Source organism: Rhinopithecus bieti, unplaced genomic scaffold, assembly GCF_001698545.2.
Source record: "Rhinopithecus bieti isolate Rb0 unplaced genomic scaffold, ASM169854v2 scaffold_40368, whole genome shotgun sequence".
Lineage (NCBI taxonomy): Eukaryota > Metazoa > Chordata > Mammalia > Primates > Cercopithecidae > Rhinopithecus > Rhinopithecus bieti.
In genome coordinates this window covers 2,821,935-2,840,662 of record NW_016817546.1, presented here as the reverse complement: position 1 = coordinate 2,840,662, position 18,728 = coordinate 2,821,935, and the positions used below count along the sequence as shown (strand labels likewise).

General features: G+C 39.9%; 1 protein-coding gene across 2 annotated transcripts in view; it reads left to right on the top strand.

Annotated features, from left to right (window-relative positions):
* The window catches only part of CAMTA1 (calmodulin binding transcription activator 1), a 980,313-nt gene that overhangs the window by 9,143 nt on the left and 952,442 nt on the right, over window positions 1–18,728 (top strand). For both annotated transcript variants that reach the window (XM_017856059.1, XM_017856060.1), the window contains 2 exons: window positions 12,917–12,986; window positions 17,808–17,923. In XM_017856059.1, the coding sequence (XP_017711548.1) occupies window positions 12,917–12,986; window positions 17,808–17,923 (186 nt within the window). The remainder of the gene's footprint in view (window positions 1–12,916; window positions 12,987–17,807; window positions 17,924–18,728) is intronic.

Here is an 18,728-nt window from a genome sequence, read left to right as displayed (position 1 = left end):
ACTTCATTTACTCAACGGAGCAAGACTCTGTCTCAAAAAAAAAATTATTTCTTTGTGACCTTCCATGGTTAGTGGTTTAGAACTGCAGTAGTGGTAAATTGAATACTTTTCTGAACATTTTTCCTAGACTTTGAATTAGGAGTCATTTCTGTTTACACATACTTCAGAAGCCTGTAGGGGACAGTCTGTAGTGACAGAAGTCTGTGGGGAAGCAGATATGGATGTAACTGATTCAAGGCAGGTCATAATGCTTTAATAAGGCTCTGGAAGGGAAGATGGAAAGACTTCTGGGAGGAGGTGGAATTTGACCTGAAATCATTGACAGGCAAACATGGTAGTTGGAGGAGAAATTCCAAGCAGAGGAAATGGAACAGAGGCATAGAGCCAGGAGAGTACAGGGAGTGGGTGGAATTCACGTGCATATGGGTAGGTAAGCCTCGGAAAGTAGGTAGGGGTCATGTTGTTACAGGCCTGAAAAGTCAGACCGAAGAGTATGAATTTAATTCTCTGCTCAGGAGAGGCTTTTAGCATTTTTTTTTAGTAGAAGAATGGAATTGATTGGATAAAGTCGATTCTCCTGAAATGTGCTAATAAGGGCCACCTAGTTACCCTTCCAGCCTCCTCTCTACAGTCATGTTACATTTTTTAGACTCTGATTGTACCAAGGTCCCACAGTGGTGGTTTTAGGCCTCCCACATTGTTGTTGCCTTGATTTAGAAGTTGCATCTGCCTCCGGAACACAGGCACACATGCTCACCCATGCTCTTGCTGACTCTCTGTGTCCTCTGTGTTTCGGCTCAAATGAAACTTCCAATAGAAGCCTTCTTGACCTTGCCCCTCTTTTCATGAATTGGATCGGATGCCCTTCCTGTGTGTGCCATAGCACTACGTGGTTTTCCTAGTCGTGGCACATTTTAGTTCGCTTTGGGAGTTGCTTGTTTACTTCTCTTTCTCTTTCAATTAGATGTGCATTTCTAGCAGTTAGAGGCTTGAGTACCTAGACTTAGTAAATGCTTGTTGGCTGAATGAATGAATGAATGAATGAGCAAATAGGAGGGACTGGAGTTGGGAGAAAATCACTTTTGGCAAGAGTTGTCTGTAGAATTGGGGTGAGGAAAGAGCTAGCTTGGCTGAGGAGTGTGTGTGTCACACACACATACAATTTTGTGACTGATTGAATGTGGGCCTTGAGGGAAGGTGACTCCTAGGTTTTGAACCATAACTGGGAATTTAGTGAGGCCAGACTGAGATAGGGAAGACAAGGCAGGTATATTTTGGGGAGAACGGCTGCAAAGGTACCACTCTTCTTCTTCTTTCCTCCTCCTCCTCCTCCTCTTCCTTCTCTTTCTTCTTTCTTCTTCCCTTTTTTTTAGACAGAGTTTCACTCTTGTTGCCCAGGCTGCAGTGCAATGGCATGGTCTCAGCTCACTGCAACATCCACCACCCGGGTTCAAGCAATTCTCCTGCCTTAGCCTCCCGAGTAGCTGGGATTACAGGCACACACCACCATGCCTGGCTAATTTTTGTGTTTTTAGTAAAAATGGGGTTTCACCATGTTGGCCAGGCTGGTCTCGAACTCCTGATCTCAGGTGATCCGTCCACCTTGACCTCCCAAAAGTAGTAGGGTTACAGGCGTGAGCCATCGCGCCTGGCCGGTACTGCTGTTTTTAAGGCGTCATTGGGCAGCTTTAGAGTGTATATATACAGCGTGACATTGGAGGTGTGGATCAGTGACTAGGGAGTTCTTCATATCACTCTGCTTTTTTTCTTCATTGTTCATCCAGAGGGCAAGGGAGCCTTGGTGCTGGAATCCTTAGAGGTCAGCCCCCTGGGCATGGGGCAGGGAGAGAAGGGCTGTGAGGAGGTCTGGAGGGGCAGATGCAGCGGCAGCAGCACAGCCCCTGGGAGAGTGGAAGCTTCATGTAAGCGGTGGCCTTGTCTTTCTGCTCACTTGTCTTTCTGCTCACTGCTAAATCTCGTCTTTCAACCAAAGTGTACAGACAGTACCTTTTGGTTGATGAATGAATGAATCAGTTCAAAACAATTAGAAGTCACAGTTGTGAGTGAGATTGGCAGGGGAGCAGAAAAGGGGCCTGAGGGCAGAAATGTGATGAATGCTTACATTTTAGTGTCACCAGAGGGGAGAGAACCAGTAGAGGCTGAGAAAGAATGGTCGGAGAGGTAATGGAACAAGCAGAATATGAATTCAGGGATGCTGAGTGTGGATGGTTGAAAGGAGGTTGTCAGTCGTAATGCTGCAGAGTTGACTGAAGACTAAGGAAAGGTATTGGTTTTGTCAATTCGACAATGAGAGAATAAAGGAGTAGAGATAGGGTAGTGGATTATTTCAGAACTGTTGTGGCGTATACAGAGTACTGGTGTAAATGATGGTGAAATGATTGATCCAGTCCAAGAGGAGAAAAGAAACCACTGTGGCCTGATGGGCTGTGGGTATATTAGTTATCTATTGCTGCTGTAACCAGTCATCACAAACCCAGTGGCTTAAAACAGCCCAGGGTGGAATCTCCTGGTTCCCATGGGTCAGGCTTTTGGGTAGGGCAGGGCAGGGCTGGGTCTGCTGGTTTGGGACTGCTGAGCTGCGGTTGAGGTGCTGGCCAGGACTGGGCTCGCCTCGGAAACCTCTGGTAGGGGAGGATCCGCTTCCAGGGTCCCTTGCCCGTTTGAAGGACTCCTTTCTTTGGGCTGTTGGGCTGAGGGCTCAGCTTCTCGCCAGCTGTTGGCCCGAGGCTGCCCTTAGTTCCTGTCCCACGGGCCTCTTCAACACCACAGCTTACTTCATCAGAGCCGGGGGGACAGTCTCTAGCAAGACAGAGAAGTCACAGTCTGCCCATTGCCTTTGCTGTGTTCTGCTGGTTAGAAGCGTCTTGCTACGTCCAGCCCACACTCTGGGGGAGGAGGTTACACAAAGCTGTTAGCATTGGCCAGGCGCGGTGGCTCACGCCTGTAATCCCAGCGCTTTGGGAGGCTGAGGCGGGCAGATCACGAGGTCAGGAGATTGAGACCATCCTGACTAACACGGTGAAACCCCGTCTCTACTAAAAATACAAAAAATTAGCCGGGCGTGGTGGCAAGCACCTGTAGTCCCAGCTGCTTGGGAGGCTGAGGCAGGAGAATGGTGTGAACCCGGGAGGCAGAGCTTGCAGTGAGCCGAGATCGCGCCACTGCACTCCAGCCTGGGTGAGAGAGCGAGACTCCATGTCAAAAAAAAAAAAAAAAAAGGCCGTTAACATCAGGACATCAAGAGATGGGGATCATAGAAGGTCCATCATAAATTTGTCCTCCACGGTAGGGGGGTGGTGATGTGATTAGAAGGCGTTATAACAGTTCTTCAGATGAGGCCCTGGAAGATGCAGATGGAAGAATGGGAGCTTTCATAGCGGAAGTTTTGGAAGTGCAGTTCCAGTTGAAAGTTGGGATAGTCAGTTGGTGACGCTTCTCAGGAGGCCTTCTGTGCCCTGTGTCTTCATGTGCCTTCTGTGTACTCTCTCCTGTTAGGCAATTGAACATTCTGTATTATAGGTTGCCACCGACAAGCCCATCTGTGTTATATAGGTTGCCACCAACAAGCCCATCTGTGTTATAGTTTGCCACCGATAAACCCGTTTACCAGCGAATTCCTGACCAGTGGAGGTATCTGCCCTCTTGCCCTATGGTTTTGTTGAGGATCAAATGAGGTAATTCTTATGAAGTGTTTTATAGACTACAAAGTAATATGCAAACAAAAGGTATTAAACTGTGCTACCTTTTTCCTCTATGTTAAGTAGAACACACGGAATTTAACTTACATTTTCCTTAATAACTTGGGTTTATTATGTTGTATGTAGCTTATTAAACTGGGCTTTATTTAACACTGCGATTTGGGTTTTTTGAGTAGAGAGTTTGCTTTTATGATAAATGACCCCAAACTGCTATATCTTTCAAATCCTTGTGTCTGATTTTTATTGTTTAAAACATAATCTCACCTTGGTGTTTCCTGTCACTCTTTTGCTTCTGTGTGTCAGTTTTGAGCTATATTTTTTCCCCTCTGATTTGTTGCTTCTGATCTCTGGGCTTGGCAACCTGATAATTAAGCATATTAGAACTGTGAGTAGTTTTATAGTAATCAAGCTACGAATGTGGGTCGGAGAACCTCTTCTCACAGTAGAGTACATGAGCTTTTGTGCATGGACTTCATAAAATTCACTTTTGGCCTTCAGAGTGTTCTTGGCTTCCTTCCTAATTCTGGCTGTGTTTGGATTAAGGGAGGTTCCCAGATAGCTGACCTCCATTCCGGGGCTGTGGCTGCCATTTTCTTGGCGTCCGCCTCATTGCAGTGTTAAGAGAAAGTGTCATTTTCTTCTTTAGTTTTGATGAGGTTTTAGTTCTTTGGGCAGTAGCAAATGGTGATAGGTCATGGTGGTCTGTGGTTCATAGACCAAAAAATGTTTGAGAGTCGTGGAAGATCTTTAGACAAGATCAGCTTCTAGGGGTACGTGGTGGCATTCTGTTCCACCGCTCTCCTCTCCTTTAGGATGTCTCCCTCCCAGCTAACCTGCTCCGTGTTCTTCAGTGGGAGCGTTTGCCTTAGCTTTCTCTTAGCGCAACTAACTTACTTTTTCTGCCCACACTTTTGTGTTGTTGCTTTGTGGAGAAACATTGCTGCATTATTAGGGAGAGAACCGTGTGTTCTTGTGGAAATCACACAGTAGCGTAGGGAGAACTGGTCTAGTTCTGATTCTGCCGCGTCCCAGCCTGTGGCCTTTGCCCAGTGCCTTGTACCCATGTCTTGGTGTCTCCATTCCTAGAATAGGCTTAATGTGTGCTTTGCTACCTTTTAGGATCAAAATAAGATTTTATATATGAAAATGCTTGTTACACGTATGTAATGTTGAATAGAATGCCTAGTTTGTTGGGTTGATTTTGTTGATATTTTACAATGCTGTCTCTGAGGAGTTAAAATTATCGTTAGTAACGATAAGTACTACTAAAACAATATTTTAAATTTTATGCACTTTTTTTTACTGAATGTATTCTACTGGAATCTGTTTGTAGAAATGTGGACATCTAATAAGTGCTCTTTGGTTATTTTCAGACTGTCGAGTATGCTAGCTTCCAAGCCAAATTATATTTATGAAAATTCTGATGATACTGGGATTCATATCTAGAAAGAATAATTTAAAAAACATTGTGAAATCACTTTAAACATGCTTTACATGCATCTCTGGTAATAGAGAATCAATTAATCTGATTTTTCAGGCCATAAATCAGGCTTGATATATTGTAATATTAGTTCCTGTGTCAGCCTCTTAGAACTTGAACTGTTTTGTAGTCTGTTCAAGCAACTTGTTTGCTTTTGAACTCAATTCTAGGTGTTGAACTCAATTTTAGAGCCTAAAATGGTTTGTGCCCCAATTACCTTAGAGGTTACTGTTTCATTTTTTTATTTAGCCTGCCCCAGGAGTAGGAAGTCGGCTGCCTACCAGACTTTTTCCTTTTAACTTGACTGTATACTTTAATTTTTGTCTCTATCCCATAGGGGAGTTGTGAGGGTTATTATAGTATAGTAGCACTTAATGGCATATTTTAAACTTCTTGAAAAGTGGTAATATGTGAGCGCAAAGTATTTTCGTACTGTAGCACATAATTTTTTCCCACACTAACCTTTTGTGGTTCAGAAAAAGAATAAAGTTGCTTGGGTTTGAGGTGCATGTTGAATTGCCCATCTCATAAAATCATTAACCTGATTTTAGGGAGTATCTCCAAATCATGTCTTTTGATAGACCTTCTGCTGTTTTTTATTATTCATAAATTAATATTTCATTTATTCATAAATTAATAATTAAATAATTAATTGTGCTCTAGCCCCAAATTTTAGTTTGGTTTTCTTGGTGTCTGTGAAAACTGTTGAGTATTTCCCCAACTCCTCTTACTTTTCTTTTTTTTTTTGCAGATTTAAAGTAACTTTTACCATATTGCTTGATTTCTTGAATGAATAGAGGGATAAGGTTCCTTTCTTTAAAAATATCTGCAACATTGCTGGACTAAGAGGTCCTATCTACAGTTTTTTCTTTTTAAAAAATTTTTTTAGAGATGGGGTCCTGCTCTGTTGTCCAGGCTGGAGTGCAGTGGCACAATCACAGCTCACTGCAGCCTTGAACTCCTGGGCTCAAACAGTCCTCTTGCCTCAGCCTCCCGAGTAGCTGGGACTGCAGGTTCAAGCCACTGCTTGTTCAGTCTTTTGCTTGTGTCTCAGTGGCACAGTACCAAGACACAGCAGATCAAAGTGACCAAGAGGACGAGTGGCAGTTCGGTGGCTTTAGAGGAAGAGATGTGCTTGAAAAAGACAGAAGGCTTTTAGTAAATTCCACCACTATCACCAGGACAAGAGATAGGACCATTCTTTTTCCTTTCCATAAACTTGGGGGACTGTTATTAATTTATGAATTCTATAAGTAATTTGAGCTTGTGTTGTGTACCAGACATTGTATTAAGTATTACCGGAGATACTGGGAAGAACAAGCCAGACATCCTTTTAAGGATGCATTTGATAAAATCTCATTTCGAGTATGTTAGGAAAATATTTATTGGAGAAGGAAACCTCCTAGATTGGCTTTAGATCCCGAATGGCCTTAGGGATTGAAAATGGAGTTGTAGGTTAGCAGAAGACATTTCTGAAAGGAGTGACTATTTTGTAATTAAAAAGCAGTTTATAGAAGATGCTGTGGCAGAGACTGCTAGCGATCGTGAAACCCATCTCTTCCTCTTCCTGGGGATTTTCCAGTCCCCCTTGCAATCGTGACCAAATTCTAGCCAGTAGGGGGAGAGCAATGAAGTGAGCCACTTCCAGACTTGGCCCCTGAAACTCCTGGGGCATGGGTATCATGCCTTTTCCTTATCTGGCTTGATGCAGAGGGCCTAGTGACCTAGAAAGTCTTCTGCCACGAGGTGGAAGGAGCACAGGCAGCAGAGCCACTGCTGGGAGAACAGTCTGCCCACCAGGAACACCTGTTTTGGACTTTACCTGAGCAAGAAGTGAATATTTATGGTATTTGAGCCATTATGCAGTTAGCCTCCCTAACTATCTAGGCATGATGCCTAGGATGCTAAGCAAAACTAGTAAGTGTAGTAAAGGTGCTAAGAGTTTCAGACTCAGCTTTCATTCTGTGGAGACCTAAATGTTCTTTGTCTTTATTTCAAAGAATGGCAAATATGGTTTTCATTATGCTGTGTCTCTGTTCCAAAGCCTGTAATCACTTCTTACTATTATATAGCATCTTGTTTCATTAATCCATCTTCCAAAAACTCTAATATATGTATATATTATCCATATACAATGAACGTGCCTGTGTGTAACATGCTGATCTAGGTTCTCTGAATGGAGACAAAATGGATAAAACATAGTCCAAGGCTTCAAAGAGTTTCTGCTTGGTACCCAGGTAGTTACTGAATTTCCATACTGCTATCATCTGTCCCTTGTTTTAACCTTTAATTCATATATTATTTTTTCATTACCTTTTTAAAAAGTATTGTTTCAATTAGATAGTATACTTTTTGAAAACAGGGAATATATATTATAGATCTCTGCATCTCTCCTCTTGGGTAGTTCTATTTTTTATTTCTTTTTTAAGACAGGGTCTCACTCTGTTGCCTAGGCTGTAGTGCAGTAGTGCTGTCATGGCTCACTGCAACCTCGATCTCCCAGGCTCAAGCAATCCTCCTGCCTCAGCCTTCCGTGTAGCTGGGACTGCAGGCACACAGTACCACACCTGGCTAAAATTTTAATATTTTGTAGAGACAGAGTTTGGCCATGTTGCCCAGGCTGGTCTTGAACTCCTGGGCTTAAGCAGCCCTCTCGCCTTGGCCTCCCAAAGTGCTGGGATTACAGGCGTGAGCCATCATGCCCAGCCTTCTTGGGTACTTCCAGCAGAAACTGGGCACTATACTTGAGTAACCGTCCCTAGAGTTTCTATTAATTATCTTGCGTGGATATTCTGGTATAGTTTTGTATTATAGTATGTACTAACAGATGAAAGTACTTTTTTAACCTTCTAGGAATTGGGGGAATTATGCAGTTGAGGAATGTTAGGACTGGAAGGATCTTTTATAGATCATTTATCTAATTCCCGATCTTTTAGGTTGATCATCTGGTTTCTGATACTCAAGGTGTGGCATTCATTGCAGCATGGGCATCACCTGGGGGCTTGTTAGAGGCAGACTCTCAGGCCTCCCTTAGACCTGTGAATCAGAACCTGCATTGAAAGAAGATCCTAGGATAACCCGCATGCACATTACATTTGGAGAAGTTCTGCTCAAGGTCAACTACCCAAAATTGACTCTTGAGAAAACTGGGAAAGTGAGAGTTGCCCAGTGTCATACAACTGTTTATTTCAGTGGTTGCCAACCTTGGATACATCTTGGGATCACTTGGGGACCTTTAAAAAAATACCGAGGCCTGGGTCCCATCCCCAGACATTTGGACGTGATTGGTCTGGGCATCAGAGGTTTGGAGATCTCACTAGATGACTGGCTAAGGCTGGGAATCATTGATTTGGTTAATGATGGAATCCAGGTTTCTTGATGCTCCAAGTATTCCTTCCACTCCACCATGGCTATACATTCAGAAACAATGAAAAACATTCTACCAAATTTTTACAGCAATGCACCATTCCCATTTCATCCCATTTCATTTTCTTTATAGGAATTTACCCCTATTGGAGAGTGTCCCATTTACCATCTGCCTTCCCCTCACTAGAATATATCTCCAAGAGGACAAGACCCTTGTCTGTCCTGTTCAGTGCTGTCTCCTAGCTCCTGAACTGTGTCTGGTACATGTTAAGTGCTCCTTTAATTGTGGTAGAACAAATGGAAGGAGCTGCCATAAAGAAGGATGTGTTCTGTGAGAGGAAAAGACAGGCTACTCCAAAGGTACCCTGTGGGCGAGAGGCTTCCTGAAGGGTGAGGGGTCTGAGTTGAAGTGCAGAGTCAGCGGGGGAGGTGCTTGAAGACCTGCTTCTGAGGAGGAACTTGAACCCAGATCTGACTTGAAAGCTTATGCTTTTCCATTCCACTGTGTTGTCCTGTGGACAGAGTGGCTCACTGATTTGCCCAGACTTCTTAGCAGTGAGCAGTGGACTGGAACACCACCACCGCGGCTCTGCAGGTACTTAAGACCAGCCTGCCTCTTTCTATGGCAGAGCTGCCCCAGTATTGCAGACAGGCGCCTAGAGGGAGATCAAAACACAAAGTGGTCCTGTGAAAATTCCTGGCCCAGTGTCTGGCACAGGGATGTCTAGTACAAGGTAGCCCTTTCTTATCATGGAAGTTTTTTGTGCTTTGGCTTATTTGTTTTGAGAACCTATGGTTTTCGAAGATAGAATGACTTGATTTCAGTTTTAACTTTTGTTTCTTTCCTGGTTAACTATGGAGACTATTATGCAGTGCTGTGGAGAAAGCATGATTGGTTTTTGTCTATGATATTTCTGTGTCATATGTTATTTTAGTGCCCAGTTCTTCCTGTTATTTCAAATATTCTGTGACTGTTTTACTTATTGTCAGACTTTGAAGTTGGATATAAAAATCCTTTTTTTGTTTTTGAGACGGAGTCTTGCTCTGTTGCCCAGGCTGGAGTGTGGTGGCGTGATCTCGGCTCACTGCAAGCTCCACCTCCCGGGTTCTTGCCATTCTCCTGCCTCAGCCTCCTAAGTAGCTGGGACTACAGTCGCCCGCCACCTTGCCCGGCTAATTTTTTTTGTATTTTTAAGAGAGACGGGGTTTCACCGTATTAGCTAGGATGGTCTCGATCTCCTGACCTCGTGATCCGCCCCTCTCGGCCTCCCAAAGTGCTGGGATTTTACAGAAAAATCCTTTTGTATGAAGCTATTCATTAGTGTGTCCCACTGAACCAAAGTGATTTTTAAACACTTTTCACCTAAGACCATTGTTAAGAAATCTCAAATGGTAATCTTATACCGTCCGTTTTTGATAATGGGAAGCCAGGAAATGTTAAGCCTTGAATGTAAGACATTATTTTTAACATCGTAAAATTTCAAGTTTTAATTCAGAAACTAAGTTAAAATGAAATATTACATTCATGTGATTAGTGGGCTGTTACTGGCAACTCTTGCAGATGTTACAAGAAGTCAGCGTACTGCTGACTTTTCCCCTGTTGGAGATCTTCCCATGAACCACTTTTCCTAATGTACGAATTCCATGCTCACAGTCATGGGTAGAAAGTAATGTTGAATTTTCCAAAGGATACATGAATTCCGAGCCTTATCTAGTTTATAGGGTGAATCCTTAGACATAGCTGTTGCCACAGATGTTATCATAGTTAACTACTTTTGTTTTTGTTCTTGTTTTTGTTTTTGTTTTTTTTGTTTTTTTGTTTTGGGTGACAAGAGACCCTGACAAAAGACAGGGTCTCTTGTCACCCAAGCTAGAGTGCAGTAGCACGGTCATGGCTCACTTCAGTCTCAAATTCCTGGCTCAAGTGATCCTCCCACCTCAGTCTCCCGAGTAGCTGGGATTACAGGCGTGAACCACTGTGCCTGGCTCAGTGTACTACTATTGGTTAAATTGGAGAAGGAAACAGCCCTAGAACAAGAATTTTACAGAAATAGTAAAGAAAGAATTAAGGAGCTCGTGGTTATCCGGGTAGCTAGGAATCATGTTGTAGAGAAAGACTGTATTTATATGGACCCTGAAAACAATTTGACTTCTGAAGCACTTGATCATGGACATAAGGGAGAGGAAAGTAAAAAATTTGTGAAAGTCAACTTTAGTCAGATTGCAACATTTTTTGGCATAAAAAACTCAAGCATGGCGGCTCATGCCTGTAATCCCAGCATTTTGGGAGGCTGAGGACGGCAGATCATTTGAGGTCAGGAGTTCGAGACCAGCTTTTCCAATATGGTGAAACCCCATCTCTATTAAAAATACAAAAATTAGCCAGACGTGGTGGCGGACACTTGTAGTCCCAGCTACTCAGGAGGCTGAGGCAGGAGAATCACCTGAACCTGGGAGGCAGAGGTTGCAGTGAGCTGAGATCCTGTCACTACACTCCAATCTGGGCAAAACAAAGAAATCCAACAACAAATAAATAACTCAGGCAGTCCTGTTTGTTCTTAGAAAATGTTAATATTAAGCTCATCCTCATTAACCATGGTAACAATAGAGTTTTGTATTTGAGTGGTGTCTTTGAATTGAAAGCACTTGGGTATGTGTTATCTAATCCTCCTCCTGCCTGAGAGATAGGAGAGAGAAGTATCCACTCTTCCTTTTTGGATGAGGTAATACAGAGAGATTGAATTACTTTCCTAAGGACAGCTAGTAAGTGGTAGAACTGAACTCTTTATATTTTATTTTGTTTTAATTAATTAATTTTTTGAGACAGGGTTTCACTCTGTCATCCAGGCTGGAGTGCAGTGGCGTGATCATGGCTCACTGCAGCCTCAATTTCCTGGGTTCCAGCAATCCTCCTACCTCAGCTCCTCCCCCAGGTATCTGGGACCATAGGTGTGTGCCACCATGCCTGGCTAATTTTTGTATTTTTGGTAGAGGTAAGGTTTTGCCACGTTATCCAGGCTGGTCTTTAACTCCTAAGCTCAAGTAATCCACCCACCTTGGCCCCCCAAAGTGTTGGGATTACAGGTGGGAGCCACCAAATTAATTAATTTATTTGTTTATTATTATTTTTAAAGATGAGGCCTTGCTCTGTTGCCCAGGCTGGAGCTGGAGTGTAATGGTGCTATCATGGTTCACTGCAGCCTTGAAAGTCCTGGGCTCAAGCCATCTTCCTACCACAACCTCCTGAGTAGCTGAGACTACGGGCACAAGCCACCATGCCTAGTAGCTTTTAAATATAAAATGTTGAGGGTGGTTGTTGAACTTGTAAACTATCTTTGGTTTTCTAAGTGTATAAATATGTGGTTTAAAATGTAGGATGAATAATCTAAAATTTTATTTAATACTGCAACCAAACAAAAAAGATATTTTAGGATTGAAAATAATTGGCTGTCAAGATTAAAAAATTTTCTTTCTTTTTTTTTTAAAGTTACCATTGTGTAGGTTTTATGTGAAATATTTAGTTTTATCTGAGTGAAGCAGCCTGAGAGCCAGAGCCCTTGTTTCTTTCTTGTTAACGGAATTCCCCTTGACGTCACTTCCCATGCCATAATACTAGTTGGCATGCTGCACATTTTTTTTTGGGTGAGTCGGGTGTTGGGTTTATTGTTGGGAAATGATTAATAATGTTGTTGGTGTTGACTGAGCTTCAAAATGAATGTGACATTGGTTTTTAACAAAAATTTCCTTTGTGTACAGCACACATACTTCCCATTTAAACAAATTACACAAGTTACGCATGTTCATCAGCGTAGACCTTTTCTCACATATGTATCTTAAATTTTGAAACAGCCTTAAGCTCGCAGTGCAAAGAACGGTTTCCCCCTGAGCCATTTGAGGATAAGTTGCCGATAAGTTCCATCACTCGAATACTTGATCATGTATTTCCTACAAACAAGAACATTCTCCTCCATAACCGCAAGAACAGTCATCACAACCAGGAAGTTAACACTGAGACATTCCTACTGTCCAGTCCTAAAGTCCTGTTGCTGTTTTGCCAGTTGATCCAGCAATGGCCTTTGTAGAAAAATATCTCATCAGAACCTTGGGTCATAACTGGTTGTCTCTTCGGTTTCTTAATACAGAAGAGTTTTCAGTCCTTTTTGACTTTCATGACCTTGACACTCTTGAGGATTGCAGGCCAGTCATTTTGTGGAATGTTCCTTGATTTGGATTTGTCTGATGTTTCCTCATGATTAGATTCAGGTTTTGCATCTTGGTAGGAATATCACAGAAGAGCCAGATTATATCTTTTTGGAAGATTAGTTTTACATTTTATTTTCTGTTTCCTTAGAGCGTTTCCCAAAGTGTATTCTGCGGAACTAGCACCTACTGTGTTCTCAACACCGTGCCACCTATAGAAGGTAGGATTTGAAAAGCTTTTGACTTACAGGAAGGGGTGGGCTTGGCAGTGACAGTAATTATCGTCTAGTGCAGTGGAAACAGCCTTCAGCCTGGACTCAGAAGACCTGGGTTCTGCACTTAACTGCTGTGTGATCTTAGATGAGTTACTTAATCCTTCTGGGGTAGCAAAAAGAATGCTCTCATAAAGTTTCTGTGGAGATGAAAAAAGGCAAAAGATTTAATCACACGGAGAACTCAAAGCACTTTACAAATGTTTGATACTAATACAACACTTCTATAATTCTAGTGTCCAATACCAGGTGACTTAGAGTAGGAGCAGTGTGGTATCGTGGGAAAAGCCACAGGTCATGTTTGAATCCCAGTTGAGCCACTCAGTAGCTGTGGATTTTAGGCAAATTAATCTGAGCCTCACACTCCTCCTCTGTAAAATGGGAGTAATTAAGCCCTTGTGTTTTATTGTGAGGATTAAATGAAAGAGTGCAATGTAAGATCCTTTCTGGGTGCCTGATACACAGTAGAGTCCCACAGATGTTTACTCCCTAATAGATAATGGAAAAGAGATTTACTTAATCACCTGTACTTCCAGTTGGAATTGAATGAAGTAGAGGAGGAGAGAATGTCCCATTGATGGCTTACAGGGCTTCTGTGCCCTCACTTTATCTGTCCCCTCCTACATATTTTTAGATTGAAAATGTTAATGTAGATAAAACAGTGAGAAGTTTATTGAACCTGAGTTATGATTTGATCTGAGCTTGGACCCAAGATTTTGTAATATGATCAGTAGGAAAAAGGTAAATCTGGGCTACCTAAAAATAGAAGCGGTAATATTTGATCATCACACAACTCTAAGAACAGGAAGAGGATTGTTAAATAGCAAAACTAATTATATTTTCTACTTAAAAGCTGTTAGTTTCTGTTTCTTTAACCTTTTACAAATCTTTTGGAGAATTACTATTGGGTTTAATTCACTTTGGAGACTTTGGAAAAGAATAATGCAAAATCAGATCGATGTTTGGCACATAGTGCTTAATTAATGTGTATTTTGGATATATGGTGATTTGAAGGTCTTAGGTTAGTAATGGCAGTATTTGCTGCTGTGAGCATTATGCTGACTTGAATATAACAATGTATGTTTATGTTTTCCTCAGTCAGTTCCTAGCCTACTAATTAAATCTAAGCACATAATAATTAGAGCTAAACAAAAAAGTGTAGAGCTTCCTTTTGATTTTACTCCTCCATGTTGTTGATCAAAGATATTCCCAATAAGATTTAGCAATTTGATGTACTGTTTGGTCTAGAGTTTGAAAGATTAATCGTAATCAACTTGGTTGAGTAACAGTGTTCTTTATTATTCATAGAACCAACATTTTTTTTTATTATGAATCAAAGTAAAATGGATGTATCATTTCTAGGTTAGTTAATATAGTTATAATTTGCCTTGGCAGAAGTCACAGAATTTTCAAAGGAAAAGGTCAAATACATTTCTTTGAATTTAAGAAAGATTTGTAAAGTAAAGGATTTGGCAATGTGAATCTCATTTTTTTTGAAACAAAACATGAAAACATAATTGTGCTTTTTGCCTAAGTGAATGAACATTTTTTTTCATTTTGGGAAGTTTTAGTTATGTTACACTACACCTTGTAGCTTGACTAGAAAGGATGGTTCATTCTTTAGAATTACAGCTGTCAGCCAAGCAAATCATCTGTCAGTTTCAAGAGCCTCACTAGTTATTTTTTTATTGTGAAGTACGTTAGAAAATTATTTTGTAAAGTCTAATATTATACACGTATGTTTTGTTAGATAATGATAATGAAATGTTTTACTGTTATTTGGTTGACACTCCCACTTTTCAGTGTCAAAGTTTAACTATTTGTTTTCAATACTGAATGATGCAGTGGAAACCAGTATACGCCTTCATTTTACTATTCACTCAAGATACTATTATTAGGATTTAAAAACTGGCACATGCATTTAGTTATTTTATCGTTTTAGTTATCCCCAAAAGACTAAAAGTAGGTTTTGATTTAAAACAGATTTTTATGCAGTATAGCCATGTAAACAGTTCTTTTCCAGTGTAAAATCAAGGTTTCTCATTATCCTACTTCACCTGTAGAAACACTGAAATTTTAAAATAATGAGTTTTAATATTTTGCCTATTTGAAATTCTAGTAATTATTTTCTCAGTATTAAACTTGCAATCCTTATAATGTAGTAGGAAAACTTATCCATTGTTATGTTTCTTGAAAACATCCAGTTTATATTCAGCATGAACCTAAAATTCTGGAAATGGTACACTTTAAAAACAGATTAAGGAGAACCCATTGGCCAGTCATATTCCTTTTCCTTTTGACTCTGTGGCCACACTCCATGTAAAGTGTAATGTTTAGAAACTAGATTGAGAGAGTGCTTACACAGCCCTGCCCCTTTGCTCTTTGGTCACATTTACCACTGCCTGATTTGGTATCAGAGTGGAAGACTGAAGCCTTTTCTATAGCAGTTAATTGTGCTGTTGAGAAGAGTACCTTTATTACATAAGCACCACACCACACACACACACGCGCGTGCACGCACACACACACACTCTTTATATACCGCACAGTAACTGGGTTCCTCAAAAAGGCTAAAAGAACAGAAAATTAACATCAGATTGTGATCACAAACATAGAAGCTGGGGTTTGATATTCCGCTCGTAAGTGTTCAGAATTGTACTTCAAGCTGATAGCTTTCTCAGAGATATGACTGTTCATATACAATTCAGAGCAAGCCTATCCATTGAGCAACTAGTATAGTGCCGTTTTCATAAAAGGTACCTGTAAATGTTGAATATTTGAATTGAGTATAGATTTTAGAATTTCACCTCTACTTTCAGAATTGTACATATCATGGGGGATTTTAAAAAATGGGAATAAAACTGCTTTAGGGGAAGAGAGAAGGGAGGTAAAGGCTCATGTGATTTGGTATTCTCTGCTTTAAAGTTTTATGGCCCATGGTACCTCCCTGGGGAGGATGAAGTGCAGGGAGCATGCATAAGCACATAAAATTACCAAGGTTTTATAGTGTGTAATTAATACAGAACTTTCTATGAACTTTCTTTTAGTTGAACAGTTTCCTTTTGGTTTCACAGGAAGATTTTGAAAAGTTTAATCTTATTTTCCTATTAAATTAAAATTCAAGATTCTTAAAAGCAGTCAGTTTTAGGTTTTAAAGTTTTATACTGCTTATAGAAATAGAGGACGGGTATTATAATTCAATTGGTTATGTAGTTCATGGACCAAAAAAGATTTAGTACGCTAAAACTCTCTTAAGTTCATCTCTATAAAATCTTTCTGTATGATGTAGTAAATTTTTCAGACTTTATTTCTATGCCCAATATTTTCCTTTTAAGATCTTTTCCTTGAGAAGAAATGTGTTAATCAGATGAAAAATGTTTGGAGAGGATTTTGTGACCTTAGAAAATATTTTTTATTCTTTGATGTTTTTCACCTGTTCAAAAAAATAGACTGTACTGAACAAAGCTATAGTAAATAACTGGAAAAAGATATTGTTGTATTTCATTTTTAAGATCATTAAGCAATGCCTGTATACGTATGTAAGGTTGCTTAATTGTAAGGCATGTTAAGTTATTTAGTGACAGTAAATTTTATAGGGATTTGTGTCTGGAGAAGATTTAGAGATAATTTAATCTTGTTGATGTGGGAAAACTGAAACTGTTAAGTAACTTACCCAAGGTCACACAATTAGAAAGTAGCAGAACTGGGCCAGATCTTGGACTCTTGACTCTGAGTTCAGTATTATAAAACCTTACTATATCAGGAAAAGTTGTTTCGACTGTGACTTACTGGAGCAAATTAAGTGTTTCATGTTTTAATGTGTTGCTCCTTAGTACCTAGTTATGTGTACCCTTTGTATATTGGGGATCTTATTTAGCATAAAAATCCTGGAATGAATAATTTGTAACTTTGACCTAAATGTGCCAAAGCTTGTGAGAAATTTTGAGCCAGGCAAAGGAACTTTGTTATAGGAGTGAAAAAATAAATGATACATAAGCAAATAAATGGGTGAAATCAATGTTATGTGAAAGAAATGATCTCTTCTAGAAAGCATCAGGTAGACTGATTATTAGGTACTCAGACATACTATCCAGTCTGAAAGTAATTATTTTTTCTCTAACTCATTTAGAAGAGTTACATTTTGATGAACTACATTAATTATGTAGATATGTATATGTAAATCAAGTTAATTAAAATGATTTTTTATGTTCAGACCTAGACAGGCCAGCTTCTGTATTACCTGAGTAGCTAACTGCAGGCTTAAATCCCTTATGTTTATAAGATTAGTGATTTGCTTTTGAAAGGATAAATCTCATTTATATTCTAGGGAATGAAGTAGTATTTATGAACAAAATAGTCATATATTACTATAATTCTTCTTACCTAAGAAACTTAACATTTTTTCAACTGCTTAATAAAAGATTTTGGGTTTCGTGAGGTTAATTTTATAATTTTTATGTGCTTCATCGAAACATGGAGAAAGAACCTTTAAAAATAACTCTCGGTTATGGGCAGCTGCTGGGATTTTCCCTGTTCACTCACATGTCATGGAGCACAAGCCTGATCCTATTTTAAAACCTCTTGACCAGATTCCTGCTGCCATCTATCTGATAAATGCATAAATGAGTGTTATTAACTAAGAGGAATAGTGGGGCTCTGATGCTCTTGGTCTCACATTGACTAAACTGAGCTATTTCTGACTTTGCCAGTGTACTTTAAAGGTGATTTTATCTATTATTTTCTCTGAATTTATTGTTTTCTTCTTTATAGATGATCATGGGAACAGCAATAGTAGTCATGTAAAATCTTTTACCGAAAAGCTGCTTGAATGTCTGCCGAAATGTTCAAGTTTACCAAAAGAGAGGCACCGCTGGAACACTAATGAGGTAGATAAGTTTCTTTTTTAAAGGGTATAATTATTTTAAGGGCACATTTTTTAGGTTGTTTCATGTAGTCCTACTGTATATTAGCTTTACATTTAAATACTGATCTAGGAAATTGTAAATGAGGTTAATCTGGATTTGACAGAAACCAACCAACATGTTTTTTGATCTGTTTCTGATCTGCTTGGCTTGCATTGAAAGATATGAAATGTGCACGTTGACTTAACTAAAGTAGCATGAGTTTCTGTCTGTTTTCTTGCATTTTAGTGTCTTGCATTTAGTGGTTAACCCTGCCTGCATGCCAGTTAAACATTAGTTCTTACGTCTTCATGAATTAAATATACAGTCCCAGTGTTCCACAGAATGTGTGGTGTCTTGACAATGTGAATTTCTGTAGAGTTGGAAAGGGCAGTCTTTGTATGAGTGAAACAGTTTTTCTTCCTTTCTAATGAAGAAAGTTTGCTTAATGCTAAGAATTTTTATTAACACTGAAGGCTGTACAGTAGATTATGTATTTGGTATCTAATTAGAAAGTAGATTTATAAAGTAGAATGAAAAAAGTTCATCATCTTGTATGGTGTTTCCTTTTTTGGTAATTTTTAATCTAGGAGTCTTTCTGTTAGGCGTGGATTGCTTTGTCATCTTTTTTATTTTGAAATCTGAATATTTCAATTTAAGGTAATACCCGTTTAGTGTGGTGATGAGAATTGGGTATACATCCGTCAGTTTGGGAGTTATATTCCTTTAATTCAAATACTGGGGTTGCTGGTTTTGTCAAGTTGGTGTAAATCCATTTGTGTGCCTGGCT